The sequence below is a fragment of the Haliotis rufescens genome, unplaced genomic scaffold (genome assembly GCF_023055435.1).
Source record: "Haliotis rufescens isolate VD_foot unplaced genomic scaffold, xgHalRufe1.0.p SCAF_216, whole genome shotgun sequence".
NCBI classification, from domain to species: Eukaryota; Metazoa; Mollusca; class Gastropoda; order Lepetellida; family Haliotidae; genus Haliotis; species Haliotis rufescens.
Genome location: NW_025963909.1, coordinates 1 through 23,405, shown reverse-complemented (window position 1 = coordinate 23,405; position 23,405 = coordinate 1). Strand labels below are relative to the sequence as shown.

The window sequence follows — 23,405 nt, the reverse complement described above, 5'->3', positions numbered from 1 at the left end:
CTGTTTTCCCTGAGGAAGATCCACCAATCACAGATATGGCGGTAGGTGTTTGTATTGGTAAGAGACACTTACGTTCCATGATCTCACCCTGAGCACAATAATTCAACTGTGACAATACAGCTGAGTTACTTATATTTATAGAAAAACTCGAATGACTACACTAATTTTTTTATTTCATTTTGTTAATGGGTTACACAAGTACAGTATTATGTTACATGACACAGGTATGACAAGATAACAAACAATATCTAAAATAATTACAGATACAATTTGACACATGCTCATCATTGTTAAAACGGACTTGCACATCAAATATCTGCACAAGGGTTTGAAGGGTAAGTTCTGTTTTGCATTTATACAACAAATAATATAAACAATAATGACCACAAAGGTTGGATGATGAGGACTGTAACTGTCTTCTGTTGTGCTGGTATTGATTGACATATGTTTTTAAGTACAAGTCAAAAACGGAATTCACTGGCTCACCCAGACTGTCAAACAGTTCCCCTGTATTTCCTTTGAAGTACATAGCCACCCAGGGACGACCCGGTCTTCCAGATGGTTCAGTATTGACAATGAGACCCACTCCACGTGCAAGCATGACTCTAGTTAGCACAGGTAAAGTATCTTTGGCAAACACACCTAAGACATGGTACTTTAAGATGGAGTAGCTTTGAATAGCACATGCAAGGTCAGAGGCTTTCATGTTTTTTACTTCACAAACACGTTCCTGGTCTTGTCAATTTCGATGAGGGAATTTCTTTCACTCAGAACAACACAACTGAGTGTTTCGGTGAGGGCGTATTTGAACTCGATTTCTAGTCGGGTGCTACCGGATTTCAACAGATTCAGATAGTCGGATTCACTGCATACTTTATCAATGTCGAAGACGTACAGGGCACTCCCGAGCAAAAAGTCGCCCCGAGTTATTCCGTTTCTTGTATTTTCTTTCCACAGACACATCCCATCGAACATCTGCACAAAGGACTCAACGTCATCTGCCTGCATGGGTTGTCCGGGGACACTGGCACCATTGATGTACAGGCTGATGTTTTTCACCATACTAGATTGGAAGTTGTAGGGGTTACCAGTGTAAGATCCATTCAAGCTGTTGCTGAGTACAAAGCCTACGATGTAACGATTAGCAATAGGATTCGACAGATTGTCAATGGTATGTGTCAGTTGAGTGGTGGGGATGCTTGTCACCTTGACCTCACTTTTGGTGTAAGGATACAAAGCATTGCTGTCTTGAAACAAGGTGTTGTGTGCCAAAATAAGAGCTGGATTGACTTTCAGTTTACATACCTTCAGGTAGGTATCCAGAATTTCCACCTTGTAACCTTGACCTGTTTTGCCACTCATCAAACAGAACTGGGGCGAGGAGCGGTACAGCTTCCCTGTCAAATCCACTCCATTGACCAAATGTCTGTTCATGTGAAAGATATCTTCATACAATGGCCCCGACATGGTCAAGACTTTACTAGTATTAATGAAACCGCCACGAGATTGCACTCCTGTATTGAGACCAGTGTAGGGATCAGTCGATTCCACATCATTGTTGGATTCAGACACATCTTTGTAGAAGAGTTGAGATGACAGCTGTGAAGTTTTAGCTTCTGTTCCATAGTTGAGTAGAGTTTTCATCATGCTCTTGTAAGCATAATGGTTGTTTGTAGAAGATACCAACTGATTCTGCAGGTACACTGACACCTGGGAAAAGAGGGCCTGCAGAAACAAGTTGACAGGGACAATATGTTCCTTGTCATCAAGATCAGTGCCATCTGCATGTTTCACCTTGAGCTTCACATGTAGGCGGGTACGGTTCAGGTCAATGTAATCACTTCCAGCATTCATTACTTGAAATTCCAACGGTGAAGAATCATTGATTTGGCTGAGTGGTCGCACTTCATCAAAATAATGTTGATGGATGCTGGTCTGGTATGGTGGTAAAATAAACAGATTGAGAGAGGGCGGTATCAGTTCCTCAAAGTCTTTATCATTCAATAGTGACATGATTAACTGAAAACGTCGTTTTCTCGAACAGGGGTACACTGGAGAACCTTAGCGGTCTTGGATGGAATGTTATCTGTCTGACGGATCTTCTTTGAAGTGGTGATTCGATCACCTGCAGCTCGTTTTAAAGATTTCCATCGCTTTTCTTTGGCATTGGCTCTCTCAACAATATTCTGCATCTCTGATGTCACTTCCAGTTTGATCTTGGGTTCTTCGGTCTTCACTTGAAGTCGTGTCAGGATCACTTTCACCTGTGGTTTACCATTCACTAAGGCAGATGTTCCTTTCATGTGTTTCTTGAAATAGTGGGTCCATTTGACATAATCGGGAACATACAAAGGTGTGGACTCCATGGTTAATCAACGAAGGGATACCGTCTCAAGTGCAGTGTCACATATGTCACTTCCTTTAGAAATGAGGGTGACATGCCGTTACTGGCCTTTATACGCACCTCTATGTGTGGAGATTCTTTGACTTTAATCGGAATATTGTATTCATGGGCAAAGCTATAGTAAGGACCTTGTCTGAGATCAAGCCGTCTCAATAAAGGCAACTGCTGTTCACCTGCCAAAGAACTATCACACAGATTGCATAACACGTCCACATATGGATCATTCAAGTTTACCAAAATTAATCTCCGTTAAAGACACAACCCAGAATCCATCAAAATTCAACCTTTGATTTAGTTTGACACGAAAATGATAAGGCGTATTCTCGTTAAAATAAGATTGTTTGGAGTCTGAGCTTTTGAGAAATATGTACCTTTCAATCAGATATCTTTCAGTTCACTTTCCTCCGCATAAGAATCGAAGGAACTCGGCCAGCCCAACCACCTCACTAACAGGTAGGTCTTCCCTTTCACACGTTTTCTCTTTAAAATCTTCTCTACCTGCCACAAGACATTTTCCTTTTTCTCCACCTTTTGTAGCTCGTTGGCATAAAACGTACCTTCTATCAGTTTATCGTGAAAGTCTTTGATCTTATACTGTGCTATCTCTTGTCTCTTGTATCGCCTAGCCACCTTAAACAGCTCCTGAGTCCACTTCAGATCAAGTTCCTTAATGGAAGGTCTCCGGATGTATGGAATGCGAACAAGATCCCCTACTTTAAATACAAATGACTTTGACCTGTTGTGTTTGGAGCTTTTTTTAAGTAACAACGGCTTCACATACAAATGTTCCCATACTTTCAGTTCATTCTTCTTCTTGACTTGAACTGGAGAAAGGTTGGGCAAAGAAGAATGTAAGGTGTTGTTATAATTGTCCATCAACTTGGGCAGTGCATCTAAATAATACTTGGTGTTATTATGGGTCAAGTAACACGTAATAAGTGATTTCAGTGTTCTGTTGAATCGTTCCACATAATTACTTTTGATGTTTTCGTTATGTGCAACAGTCAGAGTGCTATTGTGTTTTTCTAAAAAAACTTTAAATACTCCTTTAAACTCTGAACCACCATCCACACGCACTTTCATTGGATTTCGTTCCTGAATTATTTCTTTGAAAGCTTTCAATACTGTCTCTGGTCCCTTATTTGTTAAAGGCAGGGCGAAAGCAAACCTACTCAGGTCAATAGCCACCAGTAAATAACGCACACCATTATTCTCCTTGCTGTAACGAGTCATGTCGGTCAAATCTACATCAAACATTTCATTTATAGAATATACCCGAACTCTCAGCCTTTTGAATCTCTGTTTGGGTGGCCTGTGTAAACTGTAGGCGTCCTGTTTGTTCAGAAAACGTTTCACAGTGCTCAGTCTGAGATCTGGTTGACGAGCTAATTTCAGAACGCTATGAAGTTTCTCAGGACCATAAAAAGCCCCCGGTTCAAGTGGGTTAAAATAGTAACTTTCTAACATCTTCTCCTGTTTCTTTGTTACCACCTTTCTCTGTTGTGGCTTCATGTTGAAATGAGAGAAGCTCTGACAACAGACACCTATTAAAGAACAACCATTTGATAACTATCAAAAGAAGACAAACAAAGATGTAAGCATAATTTATGTTTTATTCATAGTATGGACATTGCTAAAGTACACACACACACATTTAATTTGGTACTGATAGAATAATATGACATGGAAACAGTCTACAAGCGTTTTTGCAACTTCAACATTTTTACAACGCATTGCTTCAAACCATTCACCCATTCGGGTGATTTGAATGTATTGTCACGATAGTCCTTACACTGGTAAGGTACTAAATGGAAAGCAGGCATTGTGCACAGATCTGGATCATCAGTCACAAGTTTCATCCATTTTCCTATTACCAGTTCATTGTCCGCATCCTCAAGTGCCGCGTTGAAGTATTTATCCACCTGCTCCTGCTCCGTCATGCGACAAGAATGTTCTCCCAAAAAGATTGGATCACCTTCTTCATTAAACAGACAAGGAATACACATTTCACACACGAGTTGGCTGATTGTTTAAATCACTTCTAAAGAGTAACTCAACGTGAGAAGATCCTTTGCATGTTTCAGTTTTGTAGCCATATCCACTTCATCAGCGTTGAGTGGTAAGGTTTTAATCTTCTTGATAATGACTCTCTTTGTTGTCTTGCATTCGTCTTTAAATTTTCTCTTTGCATCTTTCGCGCATTCTTCCCTATCTTGAAACCACTCAGGCGATCTTGTTATGACTGGGTCATTTAGAGTGTGTGGCATCCGCATGACCTGCTTCCACGAGTAGAATGTAGTTTTCTTGCCTCTGTTCAAAATAGCAAGTTACATCACTGTAACACATTTAAAGTCATAAGTTTTCACTTGGCTCTGTGTTCATTATTTCATTTCTAACCATCATTAAGATCTGACCAAGTCTATAACTGCCTTTCCATTTAGATGGATTAAGAATATTAGGGTCATGCAGTGATAGACCCACACCCCACGCACGATCATACGGACTCGCTTCTAACAAGATCTTGGGAAAAGTGTCTAACAGTTGTTTCTTCAGAAAAACAGACTGTGTGGATTTAGCTGAAGATGCTGCATACACCACATTGGAACTCACAGCATCCCATTGGCGTTGATTAAAACATCTCACACTTCTACCTAAACGTTTTTGTTCGGTGGCAGAAACACACTTTAAAATCTTATGCGCAGTTTCCCAATCTCTGAACATACAAGCTTTTTTATACATGTTATACTGCTCAGCACAGTTAAATGCTATTCCTTCGATAACAATCTCAGTAGAAAAATGTTGACTAAACACTAAAGTTCTGGTGTAAAAAAATACATACTTGTCAGTTGTTCGGGTTCCCATGATCAGATTCAAGATGTATACTGGCGTGAAGATTTCGTCTTGTTGACAAGATCGCTGTTTAAGCTCGAATGAAAGCTTCAACAGTTAAACACTGCTTAACTTATAACAATAAAGTTGAATTTCATTGGTGTACTTTGACTTCCTTTAGCGTTTCATTGGTTACTGAGTATTCATCGCACCATACATTCTATGAGTGGATGAAACGTTGATCATGGAACGTTATTGTTAACTTCTATTGTGTGAAAGGTATTGACTGGCCTCTGTGGTATGCTTCACAAGAATGCTTTTGTTTGTTTCTTTACTCTACGCTCCATAGGAATGCTGCTCCACAATGCTTTTGTTGGAAATTCCATGCTCCACAGGACTGCTTTTGTTGGAATTTCCTCGCTCCACAGGAATGCTTTGTTGGAAATTCCACGCTCAACAGGACTGCTTTTGTCCAGAAGGTAACAGGAATGCTTTTGTTGGAAATTCTATGCTCCACAGGAATGCTTTTGTTGGAAATTCCATGCTCCACAGGAATTGTTGGAAATTCTATGCTCCACAGGAATGCTTTTGTCCGGAAGGTATTACTTTCTCTCTACTAGCGGTTATTTACTGACTACTGACTTGAACGGTAAATAAACTGAAACAGCTAAACATCCCATTACGGGACACGTCAGACCGACCTTGCGCGAACTTTGTCCGACTAATGGAATGACCAATCAGAAGGCAGCTTTCTCGTGCTTTATGGCACTATTTTCAAATTGGTGACAACGCTTCGAAACATATTTTGACAAATTCTCGATTAAAAATTTGAAACCTGAACAAAAGAACTTTCTGGAATGGCTAATAGATGGTCTAGATTGTATGGATTCAGTCGTTAAACCCGTAACTATCGTTCGGAACACCCCGTGTTAAAGTTTTCGAAGATGCATGATTAGAAATAACATTCCAACTGTGACTCTCATGATCTGGTAAGCGACGCTCTGATTGGTCGAATGAAAGGTCGTTCTGACGTGACCTCTACTGGGATGTCCTCAGATCTTTGTTTAGCGGTAGCGAGAACTAAGGTCTAATTTTAATGAGATTGTCAATAGATCCAACGTCTGACTGGAGGCATGAGGGCATCCGGGCACGTGGCGGTTAAACCCGCTACTGATCTGTTTCACGTGTCATGTCAAGTAGAGACCTGAAGGAACATTTTCACATGAAACATGAAACATAACTCGTTTACTTAATCCTGCAGCTCCAAACCTATTTAACGTATTGTCTAAGGTGAAAAACAATATCTGTATTACATTGCTGTTTTGTCAGTAAATTTCAATCACAACTCACCAATATCTTCTTTATTTGTTGGCAAATGTTTGTTCTATCCGATGACATTGGCATCGCACAGCTCCTGTTGTCAGTCATCCCATACCATGATTATTGCCATTTGTTATGGTTCAGAAATAGGGGTGTGCTTAACGTTTATCTTTGTGTACAGAAATAGGGGTGTGCTTAACTTTTATCTTTGTGTACAGAAATAGGGGTGTGCTTAACGTTTTTCTTTGCGAATGTCGTCGATGTTACTACTTTGTTGAATCACACAGGCAGAATGTATGGGTGACTAATCTGAAAGTGTGTCATTCTGCTTTGAAAGTGTGGATTTTCTCCCATGCTTTCTGTCACTGGCTGGCCGTTGGAATAGGTCTTCAGCAACCCATGCTTGTCGTAAAAGGTGACTATGCTTGTCATAAGAGGCAACTAACGGGATCGGGTGGTCAGGCTCGCTGACTTGGTTCATGCATGCCATCGTATCTTAATTAGGTGGATCGATGCTCATGATGTCAATCACTGGATTGCCTGGTCCAGACTTGATTATTTACAGACCGCCGTCATATAGCTTGAATATTGCTGACTGCGGCGTTAAACAACAAACAAACAAACACTCGAATGCCCGGTCCGGAATCGATCATTTACAGTAGATAATATATGGGTGACTAATCTGAATGTGTGTCATAATGCGTCACTTCTTCATATGTGACCGTGTGTCACCTTCATCTCCTAGCATATTAAATTGGAGACTTGTTTGTAAATAGGGTATGTTTCACTTGTTTCATTCCAGATTCCATTCCAGTATTCCAATCAAAACTCCATTCCATACTTTACACTATGCCAATAAAAAAATGCTGACTGCGCAACATGCGGTTGCACCGTGCACAAAACATGAACCACGTCGCCGCAGGTACACTGGGTCAACGTTTCCCGCACGTAGGCCTGTCCCAATATCTCTTGACAGGCGGGCTCGCTTCACGGAAATAGGTCGGACAGACCTAGACTTGCACCCTGTCCTTCGCCTCCTTTCTCCTAACATTTTAAAAGTTTTAAATAGAATGATATTCAAGAACATAAAACCATGTAGAGGTATTCTGTGCGTGCCGACTAAGCGCCAGTGCGGTTACTTTGCTAACATAATATCGATTTGTAATATCGATTTTATAAACCGAAAATCAAACATATGATAAAATCAACTGAGAGGTTGGCTTCTTTTCACTAGCCAACAATGACATGCATGTCAAAATTTCGCCACCAGTTAGGCCTATTTGTATGTGTGTGACAAAAAAAAAGACAGTTCGTAATTCATTCAAATCTTTGTTAGATTAATATACTCTAATGAAAGGTTTGGAAGGTTTGTTACTAGCTGTTGGGTAGAGCTACCTGACAGTGAGCTGTTTGACAAGTTGTTCAACAGGTTGTTGTGATATACTATCTAAGCCCACCTGGGGGCACGGGTGGCCCAGTCGTCTAAGGCGCCGCGATTTGGGTTGCGTCCCTTGGGCACGACAGAAACCTATGATTGTGGGTTCGAATCCCGGTTCGCCCCGATTATGTTTCTAGGTTTGTCAGCACCATGCCCGTGCTCGTGGGTTTCACTGAAGTGGTAAACGTCTGAGACCTGCATCACTTCGGGCTTTCCTCCCACATTAAGCTGACACACCGCGATATAACTGGAATACTGTTAAAATCTGCGTTAAATCCAACTCACTCACTCACTGTAAGCCCAACTCACTCACTTTATCAGGAACTACACCAATTGAAAATGGATACATATCGGCAGGCAATACCATTTAAGGCGAACGTACGAGTCTGCCTCGAGAATAGAGACCTACTTTCTCTTTCGCTTCTGTCTCTATATGAGTTCAAGGAAGTGAGTTTACAGGCTATGTTTGGTGTCACGGAGAATGAGTGAGTGAGTTGGGTTTTTAACAATATTCCAGTTATAACGCGGCGTGTCAACTTAATGTTGGATGAAAGCCCGAAGTGATGCAGGTCTCAGACGTTTACCACTACGGTGAAACTGGTGTCACGGAGAACGCCATTGTTGATTGATCACAATCAGTTTAGCCGCAGGTGCACTTTCATCTTCCCGCGGCAAAGGTGTTACCTGATTTCATAAAAGTCAAGTTTCCACTTGTAGAAAATTTATTGACTTACATCTTGATATGGAGCCATTTGTTGTATACATGGTTTGTCATTCAAGTTGATACGAAGTTTGACGGTCTTTGGTGATCTGGTTCCCGTATGGTTTTCAAAAAGCTTCTCCCGACACTCGGTTGTGTCTACATTGTCAGTCACTGTTCGACACTGATACACCTCCACCTTGCGGGCTATTTATATTCAGGGTGGGGCTTTAACACCTTTGCCGCGGGAACATGGGGTACTTTAAACATAGGATTTTCAAGCAGATACATTAACCCAATGAGCCACGTTTCAAACAAAAATACAAGCAATCTTCTCCGATGGTTCATTGAATTCATTGAATTTTTGGAGTCCGGAGAAAGGGTTGCTTGGTATAATACGCCTGGCTTCAAACTACGTTACTTACGGTTTACGTGTACAAGGGATTTGGTTTCTGTCTGGTAACATACTCGATTATCCGGTGTGTATATCACCTTATACTAAGTAACCTGGATCTATTGGAAACCCCCATGACTCGTAGTTCTGAGTCCTATCCGAATGACACCGGCGCTAAGTGATCATCCAGTGGTATTATGCTCATACGTGAGACAAATTCTGTTGGAAGTTGCTTTATAAGCTCCCAAGTTGCTGATGGAGATATGGCGTCACTTCGTATAAGAGACCACGCCGAATTTCCCTCTACGTGAGAGGAATTGTGAAACTGGGACCTCCTGGACGGAAATCGTTACAAGCAATGGATAAAGCATAGACTATAGACAACCATTCAACCTTAAAACAGCGTAGAAAAGGAAACATTCAACAGTGCGAAATGTGTTTCAAAACATGGACTCGCTGTTTAAACAATAGGGCCTTCGAGCAGCAGCAGCATGTGTATATGAGTGACTAAATAATGTTCCAGAGTGAATACTATTGTCCATTCGTATATCACGGCTTTGTATGGAACCGATTGACTCGAATCAATAAATGATACGAATGAATTGTTTGTTTTTTCTCAGTTTTCGATCATATTAGTATATAGTCTTCGTCATACTACACCCGTGAAGGTCCGGGTTATAGAATGGACCTTCAGTAAGCCATGCTTATCGGCGACTGACGGGGATCCATTGGTCAGTCTCGCCGACTCGGATGACACGTGCCATCGGTTCCTAGTTGCACAGATCGCTGCTCATGCTGTTGATCACTGGATTGTCTGGTCCAAGCTCGTTTATTGACAGACCACCGTCCTAGAGCTGGAATAATGCCGAGTGTGGCGTAAAACTAAATTCACTCACTCACTGATACCAATACATCTAAAAAGTAATGTCATCGTTTAAATGGTGAGTTTAAACGCGTATTTTACCCTTACAAGGACGAGTGCATTCCACACACCCTTCCTGTTATCAATGTGTCACTGTTTACAGTTCGGGCGAACATAACCCTATAGACATGTGTGCGGGCGAGTTCATTCATCAGAAATCTGTCATTTACGATGTGTTTATAAATATGAACTGCTAACCACGCTTATAGTCATGTTGCGTGTCGTGGTTAGAACCGTAATTGATCTATTGAAAGGTGTCATACATTCGTGTTCGGATATAGGTACAACATCTACACACACATACTTTCTTACATCATTCAAATGTATTAAATACCGGATAGGTTTAATAGACACCAACGAAAGAAAAGTTTAATGAGGGGGAATACCCATATATATCCTCTCTGAAATAACTCCCTTTTAAATTAACAAATGTACAACACATCTTCCCTAACATATCATGAATACGGGACACTGGTCACACAATTTATGAATGGGAAGCTTCAGGCGAGGCTGGTATGTTGACATTAATTGTAAGGCCGGGGTATGTAGACATTGTTATGGGCGGTCGGTCACTTAGTCTCTCTGCTATACATTAGCTATGAATAAAACTGCTTCGACATATATTTCCAATAAAACATTTTCCTTGTCAATCAATTTTCCATGATAAACTCTGTTCTCTCGTCGAATTAAGGGTGAGTATTGTAAACAACAAAATCTATTTTCATAATAGCATGTTACACGGTTAAAACTCAAACCGTAGGGCTTATTTGTCATTGCGTTAAATGGAAAAGCTAGCATTGAAACATCAACTATGCAAGTCGGGACAGGGCTGAATAATTCTTTACAAATGGTTCACAATAGTACGCAGCGTGGGTGATTCGAAATCCAGCTGCCTTCAGCGTTATAGTCAATGCAGGGTGACGTGACTACCTCGTTGTTGCGCGCTAAATGTAATTAAACGACACTGCTAGCTTGCTGATTGTGTAGTCTTATCTATTTTGTCTATATTTTTTTCTATACAGGTTGTCTAACGTTCATGGTGTACAACGTGTAGACTGTATAAGATGGATTTGATCCAGCTAAACGTACATTTTTTCCCCCTCCCCTACATTACCCGGCGTATATCATGTTGACACAACCCGTCTCTATTGCGGTATGGTTGTACTTTCAACACACACCCTGCATTCATCAAACAAGGTCGCACTGGTTCTGGACCGAGATTCAGAACACTACACGTTCTCGGACACGTACTTCCACATTACTGAAACGACAACTCATCGTGTGTGTCGAAAACAATTTACCCGATGTTTTTCAAGGTGTAAGAATTTAAACCATACACCCATGCATATTCTCTAGCATAAAATCACACAGACGAAATTCTGAACTGCAACCATGAATTCTTTATTATATTTGTTTGGGATGATCATGGATATTCAAGTCACTTATGAGTCAGAGTTCTTCATGAAACATTACAAACTGTCGTGTAGCAAATTGAAGCATACTTCCATACTTAAGATAACTTAAGTTTCAAGTCTTTCACGAAGCGCATGTACTTCGCAGATGTTTCTTGTGGGTAAATATCCCCAAAGGACGATGTTCGTAACAGCGACATGACCATCGCTGGCTTCAGGAAACTTCATGTCAAAAATGACTCCCCAACATCCTACAACACAAAACATTTATTTGATCATAGTCATAAAGTTATCAAACTCGTACATATTACATAAGACATTATTCTAACAAATGTTCGTTAGTAAACCCAAGATTACCGTGACATTTGTTTCATTATTTACAGGTTGCAAAATGTTTTGCCAAAAATGTCATTTGACTAACAAAGTTACCACTTACTTGGATAAAGGTTAGGGCAAAATATACACAAGTACCTTCTTATTTGATCTGCAAAACCTTGTGTCTTTTCCTCCTTTGTGTAGACGTGTGCCCTGTGCAATAATTTCCATGGATGGTACTGATTATCTGCAATGCACCCTGAAATAGAAACAACAAGACTGATTCTCTAAAATATTTCACATAAAATAGCCAAAACATGTCCTGTGAAGGTTTAGTTCTTTTTGTTCATTACATACTTACACTACTCTCTGCTGATTTCGATGCGTTGTCGATGCTTGCTGATCATGCCCTCGGATCCCAAATTTAGATGTTCAGAGATTTGTTGCATGTAGCCTGCTTCGAACTTTCAGGTGATTCATATAGAACCTGAAATATATATTCATTTTATTTGAACATCATTCAAATAAACGGAAACGTTCAAATAGTGACACTTGCAATTTGGATTGGAATTTCATCTCATAATTTATAAATAAAGCGCGTGGAACAATGGCAGAAATGACGGTCAAAATGGCGAGTAATATGTCGTCTCCTATGCGTTTTGTAAGGGGCCGGTTTTACTTCGCTTGCGATCAGCATATGAATATATCGCCGAAATATTACATTATTTTAGGTACGTATAAAATATGAAACAAAAGTATTCCTAGATGGATACTTACCACAGACACACCTCAGATCATAGGAAATTGTAGCGCCAAATATACTACCCATCAAAAGTTTAGACTCACCAGTGTAAATGTAGCCACTCACTATACTCAACTGTTTCAAACCAGATAATGCCAAATATTCTAAACTTTTTACAGGTACTGTTAGCACATGAACTGATGTGGCGTAAAACCAAATCTGTAACGGTGAAAAGATGAGAGTTTTTCGTTCATTAATTGATAAAACTCTGTGAAATGTCGCACATTTTTAAACAAAATTCGCACCAAAACGCAGGTGTTCACGTGCACGATAATGCACGTGTTTTAGGAGCAATTTGACGCGGGATACTCGTGCAATTCATCTTTATAAGGATTGCAGTTGGCTCTTCTGAGTTAGTGGAGAAATTCTTCTTTGATGCAAGCATGGGTAGAGGGAGAATCTCCGTATTGAGGAACGACATCAAGCCTTGGCACTGCTACAAGATGGCAGATCACAACGGTATGTTGCAAGACGTCTTGGCGTATCCCAATAGGCAGTATCCAACCTCTGGGTACGCTTTCAACAGACCACCACCGTCCAGGATCGACCCAGGTCGGGTAGGCCCAGGGTAACATCACAGCAAGATGACCGATGCGTCTTTTTGCTGTTTCTCAGGGGCAGACACATTACAGCCACAGCAGCCAATAATGCTTTCCAACAAGCTACAGGACGACGTGTATCTGTATCAACAATACGCCGCCGATTACGTCACTACGGACTGCGGGCACGTCGTCTTGCTGTAAGACCCCCTCTTACACCACGCCACCGTCAGAACAGACTGAATTGGGGAAATGGACATTTACGCTGGGGTCCCCGCAGATGGGCAAGGGTACTCTTCTCCGACGAATCAAGGTTCAATCTGCATTTCAACGATGGTCGGATCCCAGTCTACAGACGTCAGGGAGAGCGGTACGCTGACGTTGCTGTTGTGGAGCATGATCGATTTGGAGGTGGATCCGTTATCGTCTGGGGAGGTATCACCCTGACTGGAAGAACTGATTTACTGGTACAGGATGGAAATCTGACTGGCCAGAGATACAGGGACGAGATCATCATTCCTATTGTGCTTCCATTCTTAAGGGCCATGCCAGGTCACGCGGTTTTCAAAGATGATAATGCCAGGCCTCACAGAGCTCGCATCGTGTCAGCTTGTTTACAACAAAATGGGGTGAATGGAATGGATTAGCGAGCATTATCGCCCGATATGAACCCCACTGAGCATGTTTGGGATCTGCTGGGACGGCGTGTTTATGCCAGAGTTCCTCCCCCTGCTAACCTTCGCCAACTTCGCAATGCATTGTTTGAGGAGTGGCAAACATTCCCCAGCGGCAGATTGAACTGTTCTTTCGTGGTATGCAACGTCGATGCAATGTCTGTGTTAGAGCCAGGGGTGGTCATACCCGTTATTAAATTTTGCAATTTCACTTTTGTATGGTACTAGCCAATACGGCATTCTGGTTCACTAATCATCAATGCACACGTCCTTGTGAACAAGGATATGAAGACCTAAATGAATGATTTTGTTATTTTTTATCGGTAGATTTCACAAATACGATTTTCTTACGAGATATAGTGAGTGGTTTCAGTGAGTCTAAACTTTTGATGGGTAGTATACATGCGACGTCACGCCAGTTTCTCACATAACGGATGTGAATCACAGAGCATGGACAGCTTTGAATGCTTGTTAGAAAAACAGAACACCGTTGTTCTATTAATGGAACACGTGTTCTCGCATATAACATTATAGAACACAGCAGAGCACACGCGTTCTAGGAGAGAACGCAGGCGTTCAGCAAATAGACCGTATATGTTCCAGAGCACCCATTAAAGATCCAGCTCAAATTAGCCATCAGAATGCCAGTGTTCTGATACACGTAAATGTCCCCAATGCAAGCAAGTTATTTCCATGTATTAGCAATGAGATGTATTTCAGTAATGTTTCTTGTTGTATTTATTCAGGCTACATATGAGTTATTATTAACACAAAGTATGCCATGTTTATAAACTATTTATTATTCATCAAACTCAAAATATAACCATTCTTATACACATTTTCTGTTTGACATACCAATCTACCAGCCTCTCTTCTCAAAAATAAATATTCCGAAAACACAAATATGATGGTCGAATTTAAATTTGTCTAACAGCATTCAGCACATTATCTCTGCTAATGTGCATGGACTTCTCCCAGGAGAGAACACACGCGTTCTACATCAGATCACAGGCGTTCAGCAATAGAACACGTGCTGCACGAATTAGAACATTCGTATTCTGTGGCAGAACGTATGGACGCGTCCAGTGTTCTATATTAGAACACATAGATTTAGAGTGTATTCAGGGCAGCACGCCACACACATAGCTCTATTGAATACCCTTTGCTTTTGTTTACTTACGAATTCTTTTCTGCCTTATAAACACACACCTTTCATTCCCCCACACCTGTGACGTTCTGTTGATCCATGAGTCATCCTATCCGATCACGTGACTTGGATCAGCCAATCACCTTCCCTATTTTCACTCAACCTCCCTCAACCAAAAAAAGGTTTCTGCGGACTGAGACTATACTACTCACATTAAGCCATGTTAGATCATGTTTTCACTGCTGTTTTATGTATGAGAACACAAGAAAGTACGTATTTGTCAGTCATTCAAATCTCGGGTTCAACAAAGGTTTTCGTATCTATTTTTAGTAAAAACCGTTAGGAGTTTTGCGATCAGGGTGTTAGTTGTCAATTTTAGGTGCTTAAAATACACTGTAATGAATCCTTGGAGTCTGTAACCTTGAGAAACGTTGTAATGTTATTAATACAAAAATCAGTAAAAGGTAAAGCATATATTTTGTGACCGGAACTAGCAAACCTATTTTTCTTGTACTTTTTCATCATGAAAAGTATTTACCTAGTAGTTTCGGAGGCAAAACAATGAAAATATCACACGTATCAAATGTATTTTATTAATAAAATCGGTTCATATTTTTTCACATTTACAGAGAGTTCTATTTCCATAATAAACACACGATGGCTTATGCCCCTTGCAATATGACGTCATTGGTGCCAATTGATAAAGGAATGACGTCATAAGACTTTATTAGACGCGTTTCACGTGGTGTATGTAGGTGTGTGGTTCTATCTTCTCACATATGTGTGCGGAATATTAGTTAAATACAGCATAATACTATGTAACTTTATTTGTTAGATGTAACTAGATACTTCGCATTGCAGTAGGACATGTATACCTACTAACACATGTACGGTGGCCCATACCCGCCACTGGTGAGGGAACGAGGGGGTGATGGGGTTGTGGTCGGGAGCGCTAAGCCCCACATAGACAAATCAGCGTATTCACGTATTTAATAATAATATTGTTACAGAACACCTTTCGCTGTCCCCGACTAACCAACTCACATACTCATTTGTACGGTGGCCCATACCCGCCACTGGCGAGATCACTTTTCACTGTATGCCTCTATGTTTTACTGGTGAGATAAAATACAGAGGTTTACAGGGGAAAATGATCTCACCAGTGGCGGGTATGGGCCACCGTACATATGAGTATGTGAGTTGTTTAGTCTACAATGTCACCAAAGGACGGGGACAGCGAAACGTGTTCTGTATCAATTATTAAATACGTGAATACGCTGATTTGCATCAAGGCGATTATTGCTTCTTTGCTCCGACATCAAATGCCAAGTGTATTCCCTCACACAGATTAACAACTAATTAGCTGACATATATGTGTTATTTCAGTGCTCACAAAACAAGCGACAGGTCGACAGTTTGGTACAGTTTGAAAACGTGACCAACTCATGAATGAATGAACTTATAGTACTACATTTCCATATTTAGCGGCCTTAGTCTGGCAGCCCAGTAGCTGTGTATATGTGTATGTCACGTGATGCACATTATCGATTTTCTTCCTGCGAATTATTGTTCGTGCTTGTTGGCAGGTGTCGAATGAAACGCTGATCGTCAGAAAAAAACAACTTGTTTTGTGTTCAATATGTATTGTAGTTTTTGTAGACGTGGCGTAATGTTTTTGAAGGTCGTGATTAAGATCAGTGCAGTTACAAGCAAACATTAACACTGAACACTTCCATTCACTTTGACAGATAAACAAGTTCCGTGGACGCTCTCTATTTACATTTCAGTGTAGTTCAAGTATACCTATAACATGTTTTAATACTTTTAGATGGCAATTTTGATCTAACGAACCAATATTCTTAAAGGACGTCCTATTTTCGGGTACTCGAGTTTCACCCCTCGGGTACTCGAGTCCAAAAATTTGGACTCGTGGAAGCCCTACCCCCCCCCCCCCCCCCCCCCCCCCCACACACACACACACACACACACACCCCACACACACCCTATCACCCCCTCGTTCCTACGGGCTTGACACTGGCACGTGCCCCCTAGCGTGCTCCCTATATGCCAATGTAACAATACACGGACGGCATTGTATATAATAAGCATTCCATATTGTAGTTTCCTGGAACATCGATTACAAAAACCTACTTTCTTTTCGCCCGTGTATTCTGTGTAAGGCTTTGTCAGGCGGTTTCTCGGAAAGCCGTAGCAGATTGTCGTCTCTCAGTCGGCGTACAGCGTTTGCAGGTGGTATGAAGCAGTCACAGCAGGGTAAGAGCAACTCAGTGTTATTACCTATGTTTGACTATTAACCATTGAGTAGCTTGAGTCAACCTAAGTTTCCACATTTCTGGCAACCAGGGTTGACTAAATTCAACCTGAGTTGAATAACTTAGGGAAGTAGAATATATCGCATTCAATCCAACATTAGCTTTAACACAAAATGGCTGCCAGGAGGAGAAACACGAGCGATTAGATATTTTTGTCAGCTACAGCTACAAACCCAGATATTTTTTAATTTCAAACTTTGAGCCTGAACAGTCTCAAGCACTTTCTCAAGAATTTTCAGGGACAATTTTTTTTCCCGATTAACTTCGAAAGTATCATTATTTGGAGTACAAACAGGTTGAAACATAACAAAACCATCTTGTTCAGTCAAAATTGGGGCCCCCTCTGGATTATTATAGAAAACATTTTCCCTTGTGAATAAGAAATGAATAATCTTATTCGCAAAAACAGTTAACTACGGCCTTGCGTTGTTAAGGAATATAGATATATAGGCCTTTTAGATCTCTGTTGGTGAAAGGCTTCACATCGAAATAAATAGTGAAATTCATTTTCGAAAAAGACGTTTACCACCTATAGCGGTATATGCACTATGTGTGTGTGTGTGTGTGTGTGTGTGTGTGTGGCTGCTTGTACCTTTCCGAAATGATGCTATAGTGCTAGCTCACTGAGATACCATGCCGAAGTTTAACATGAATACCCCACTCAGACACAGTATACTGACTCCGACCCGACCAGTTCTTGTTTAAGCCTCTTAATGCCGAGCGCCAGACAGGGTAACAACAAGTACCGTCTGTTAACGTCTTTTAACGGTATGACGCGGCCGGAGATCGAACCTAGACCACGGAGGTATTCTGACAACTTATAAGGTCTGTGAGGTGTAAAGGTATAGCATCAACAACCATGGTACTAGATATTAAAAACGAAATTATCTCACCGACATTCATTCATAAAACCCCAGATTGTATGTCCGAAGATTCACTTAGTAAGTAAAGCGCTTTGATTCAGTCAGTTTGACAGCTAGCAGACGACACACACTAACAGAGTTACTTCCCTTCCCTCAAATTGATTGCATTCGGATAAACATTTCAGCTCGACGTTACTTAAGCCAGATATGCAAGTTAGCTAAGGTGAGTTACGGTTGTTTTCTCAACACGGTATACGACCTGGCAACACGAGCTGGCCACATGAAAGATATCTGCCCGCGCCTTAACCAATCAGAATCTAGTGTTTTGATCTAAGGTAAGATAAAGTATTTGATCAATATTACGTGAACAAATCATATCTCTTCAATCTGACATGGAGAAAATGATCAATTAATTGTATACTGAACTATTCAAATTCACCGGGCAATGTTAAGTATCGATTACAAACATTACAAACGCCCCTTGTATCTCGGTACGGCAAATATTATTATCACTGCTAGCCCCAAACTGGCATTATCACACAACATTGGATTATTAGCGAAGCGCATTCTCGGTCACATGGAAATATATATTTAAGAACGCTCGCAGTTTAATGTGTAAGTTAAATTCGTTGGAACTACTTGCTTTATAAACCAGTAGCGAATAATTATGACCCCTAGATTAATATTGTCATGTTTATACTGGCTAATATAGGAAAGCATTTACAGCAGCCACTGGCCATGAATATTTGACGATACATCTAGCCTGTATTTAGTGTATGATATAAAGATAATCTGGATATATATTCTGTGTGAGCTGTTAAAACTTTATTGCTTGCGTCTGGATGATTTTCTTTTACACTTCCTGTGCAATTTACCAGATCGTATTTTTCTGTGGCATTCGTAGTGGATTTTTTGTTGCTTTGTTTCTTAATAATAGTTATACAATTGTAACATAAAATAAGATATAGATCCTATTTACTGATATTTTATATAGAAAAAAAACATTATTTAAAGCCTTTGATATCGGATCTGTTTTCTTCATATGCCCTCGCAAAACCAGCAATGGATTTGTAGGTTTGGGTACACACGGAGCACTCGCAGACAGCCGTCGTGTTTTCTTTTCCTGTCTTTTTATTTAGTTGAAACGTTTTTGGGAGATTTAACCGACGATTGGTAGCAATAACATCACGGTCATTCTCTTCAGTCCGAAAAACACCGTAGTCTGTGAATTCTCTAAGTAAATGGTCGAAGTCGGAATCGTCCAAATGAATGAACGCGTAAGTGGCAATGCCGAATGTAAATTGAAATATATGTGCTTATAGGAGCATGTATTTCGCGTAAGACACACATGTCAAGCGAACGTTTTGCAGCCAATTGACATGGAGATTTAATTAACGAGAGATAAGATAAAGAATATCCTTATCAGCTAAGAGAAGTCCTTTTATTAGATTGTCGCTGGTGGAAGATGGGGAGAACTTGGCTGTGGGAATAAACTCCAGATATGAAGTATTATTGTTTACGTGGTAAGCAGAATAGTTAGTTGGGAATGTCTGCGGAACGGCAGCGGCACAGGGAGGTTAGCACCAGGTGTCAGGGGGTATCAGTTACATGCCAGATCGTAGCGCCGATAGCTTAACGGGTGGCCGTCCTTATATAAGCAACATAATCTCTACACACCAGACGTATTTCATGATTAATAACGCATATCGATTTAATTTTCAACAAAATCAATAAAAGCGCTTTCGTGCAACTTGATTTTCTGGTCCTTCGATCGCTCGATTGTCTGGTTTGATTACTGGCCACCGCCGCATGGCATACGTGCTGCTATGCGGCGTCACGAAGCAAACACTCCCCTTTATGCAAATTGTGTGAGTGGCGGGTATTACCGTTAGGGCGGACATGCTTACTCTTTTCATCGATCCATTCATAATAATTTCTACCGTTATTTTGCCTTTCACGTCCGATGGAATGCGTTTCGGTGGATAATCGAGACTGGTTATTCTCCGGCGTTAAGGTTACACATTTATAGTTAAAGTACAACTTTCATACTTTCTTCCCGCATACCAGGTCGACAGTTTGGTACAATTTGAAAACGTGACCAACTCATGAATGAATGAACTTATAGTACAACATTTCCATGTTAAGCGGCCTTAGTCTTGCAGCCCAGTAGCTGTGTATATGTGTATGTCACGTGATGCACATTATCGATTTTCTTCCTGCGAATTATTGTTCGTGCTTGTTGGCAGGTGTCGAATGAAACGCTGATCGTCAGAAAAAACCAACTTGTTTTGTGTTCAGTATGTATTGTAGTTTTTGTAGACGTGGCGTAATGTTTTTGAAGGTCGTGATTAAGATTAGTGCAGTTACAAGCAAACATTAACACTGAACACTTCCATTCACTTTGACAGATAAACAAGTTCCGTAGACGCTCTCTATTTACATTTCAGTGTAGTTCAATTATACCTATAACATGTTTTAATACTTTTAGATGGCAATTTTGATCTAATGAACCAATATTCTTAAAGGACGTCCTATTTTCGGGTACTCGAGTACGAGTCGAGTTTTCACTCCCCCGGAAGCCCTACCCCCCCCCCCCCCCCCCCCCCCCCCCCCCAACACACACACACACACACACAACACACACACACACACCCCATCACCCCCTCGTTCCTACGGGCTTGACACTGGCACGTGCCCCCTAGCGTGCTCCCTATATGCCAATGTAACAATAAACGGACGGCATTGTATATAGTAAGCATTCCATATTGTAGTTTCCTGGAACATCGATTACAATAACCTACTTTCGTTTCGCCCGTGTATTCTGTGTAAGGCTTTGTCAGGCGGTTTCTCGGAAAGCCGTAGCAGATTGTCGTCTCTCAGTCGGCGTACAACGTGTCCAGGTGGTATGACGCAGTCACAGCAGGGTAAGAGCGACTCAGTGTTATTACCTATGTTTGACTATTAACCATTGAGTAGCTTGAGTCAACCTAAGTTTCCACTTTTCTGGCAACCAGGGTTGACTAAATTCAACCTGAGTTAACCAAGAATAACTTAGGGAAGTAGAATATATCGCATTAAATCCAACATTAGCTTTAACACAAAATGGCTGACAGGAGGAGAAACACAAGCGAATAGATATTTTAGTCAGCTACAGCTACAAACCCAGATATTTTTTAATTTCAAACTTTGAGCCTGAACAGTCTCAAGCACTTTCTCAAGAATTTTCAGGGACAATTTTTTTTCCCATTAACTTCGAAAGTATCATTATTTGGAGTACAAACAGGTTGAAACATAACAAAAACCATCTTGTTCAGTCAAAATTGGGGCCCCCTCTGGATTTTTATAGAAAACATTTTCCCTTGTGAATAAGAAATGAATAATCTTATTTGTCCCCCCCCCCCCCCCCCCCCCCCCCCCCTCCTGTCAAAAAAAGGTTAACTACGGCCTTGCGTTGTTAAGGATATAGATATAGATAGGCCTTTTAGATCTCTGTTGGTGAAAAGCTTCACATCGAAATAAATAGTTAAATTCATTTTCGAAAAAGACGTTTACCACCTATAGCGGTATATGCCCTTGTGTGTGTGTGTGTGTGTGTGTGTGTGTGTGTGTGTGTGTGTGTGTGTGTGTGTGTGTGTGTGGCTGCTTGTTCCTTTCGAACTGATGCTATAGTGCTAGCTCACTGAGATACCATGCCGAAGTTTGACATGAATACCCCACTCAGACACAGTATACTGACTCCGACCCCGACCAGTCCTTGTTTTAGCCTCTTAATGCCGAGCGCCAGACAGGGTAACAACAAGTACCGTCTGTTAACGTCTTTTAACGGTATGACGCGGCCGGAGATCGAACCTAGACCACGGAGGCAGTCTGACAACTTATAAGGTCTGTCAGGTGTAAGGTATAAACATTTCAGCTCAACGTTACTTAAGCCAGATATGCAAGTTAGCTAAGGTGTGTTACGGTTGTCTTCTCTACACGGTATACGGACCTGGCAACACGAGCTGGCCACGTGAAAGATATCTGCCCGCTCCTTAACTAATCAGAATCTAGTGTTTTGATCTAAGGTACGATAAAGTATTTGATCAATATTACGTGAACAAATCATATCTCTTCAATCTGACATGGAGAAAATGATCAATTAATTGTATACTGAACTATTCAAATTCACCGGGCAATGTTAAGTATCGATTACAAACATTACAAACGCCCCTTGTATCTCGGTACGGCAAATATTATTATCACTGCTAGCCCCAAACTGGCATTATCAAACAACATTGGATTTTTGGCGAAGCGCATTCTGGGTCACATGGAAATATATATTTAAGAACGCTCGCAGTTTAATGTGTAAGTTAAATTCGTTGGAACTACTTGCTTTATAAACCAGTAGCGAATAATTATGACCCCTAGATTAATATTGTCATGTTTATACTGGCTAATAGGAAAGCATTTACACCAGCCACTGGCCATGAATATTTGCTGATACATCTACCCTGTATTTAGTGTATGATATAATATAATCTGGAGATATGTTCTGTGTGAGCTTTTAAAACTGTATTGCTTGCGTCTGGATGATTTTCTTTCACACTTCCTGTGCAATTTACCAGATCGTATGTTTCTGTGGCATCCGTAGTGGATTTTTGTTGCTTTGTTTCTTAATAATAGTTATACAATTGTAACATAAAATAAGATATAGATCCTATTTACTGATATTTTATATATATAAAAAAAAACATTATTTAAAGCCTTTGAAATCGGATCTGTATTTCTTCACATGCATCGCAAAACCAACAATGGATTTGTAGGTTTGGGTTCACACGGAACACTCGCAGACAGCCGTCGTTTTTCCTTTGCCTATCTTTTTGTTTAGTTGAAACGTTTTGGGAGATTTAACCGACGATTGGTAGCAATAACATCACGGTCATACTCTTTAGTCCGGAAAACACCGTAGTCTGTGAATTCTCTAAGTAAATAGTTGAAGTCGGAGTCGTCCGAATGAATGAACGCGTAAGTGGCAATGCCGTATGTAAATTGAAATATTTAAGCTTATAATTAAATTCGACTACGTAAAACATGTTTATTTACAATAGTTTAACCCAAAACGGTTGCATATATCAAAACAGACAAAAATGACGACATTGATAAACATTCCAGGTGTAGGAATACATACGAGTGGCGTGACATGAATCAGGTGATCGTTTAATTTCTGCACATAACTTGACACGCCTACACACACTCCGGCGCAGTGGTGACTCAGCATAACACCACTGCCACCGGCTAATTTGCATATTACGTGACCGGACTTCGCTCTTGTTT

The 23,405-nt window shown here is 40.7% G+C and overlaps 2 protein-coding genes and 1 long non-coding RNA gene across 3 annotated transcripts; all 3 read right to left on the bottom strand.

Moving 5' to 3' along the window:
- Positions 1-711: 711 nt before the first annotated feature.
- On the bottom strand, positions 712-2,013 carry LOC125383192 (uncharacterized protein F54H12.2-like). Its single transcript, XM_048401370.1, has one exon. It carries the CDS (start codon positions 2,011-2,013, stop codon positions 712-714), a length of 1,302 nt encoding a protein of 433 aa, XP_048257327.1.
- Positions 2,014-2,782: 769 nt separating this feature from the next.
- LOC125383191 lies at positions 2,783-4,344 on the bottom strand. Its single transcript, XM_048401369.1, has 2 exons — positions 4,279-4,344; positions 2,783-3,934 (listed from the first exon to the last, which is right to left on the bottom strand). The coding sequence occupies exons 1-2, from the start codon at positions 4,342-4,344 to the stop codon at positions 2,783-2,785; spliced, it is 1,218 nt and encodes a 405-aa protein (XP_048257326.1).
- A 7,055-nt stretch (positions 4,345-11,399) lies between these two features.
- Positions 11,400-12,324, bottom strand: LOC125383190. Its single transcript, XR_007222681.1, has 3 exons — positions 12,096-12,324; positions 11,891-11,993; positions 11,400-11,670 (listed from the first exon to the last, which is right to left on the bottom strand). It is a non-coding gene; the product is annotated as an uncharacterized LOC125383190 (long non-coding RNA).
- Positions 12,325-23,405: the final 11,081 nt, after the last annotated feature.

Coding starts and splice junctions, on each gene's coding strand:
- LOC125383191 (XM_048401369.1), bottom strand. CDS start 4,344: ATGACGGAGCAGGAGCAGGTGGATAAATACTTCAACGCGGCACTTGAG. Junction 3,935..4,278: donor AGGATGCGGACAATGAACTG/GTAATAGGAAAA, acceptor GTCTGTTGTCAG/AGCTTCTCTCATTTCAACAT.
- LOC125383192 (XM_048401370.1), bottom strand. CDS start 2,013: ATGTCACTATTGAATGATAAAGACTTTGAGGAACTGATACCGCCCTCT.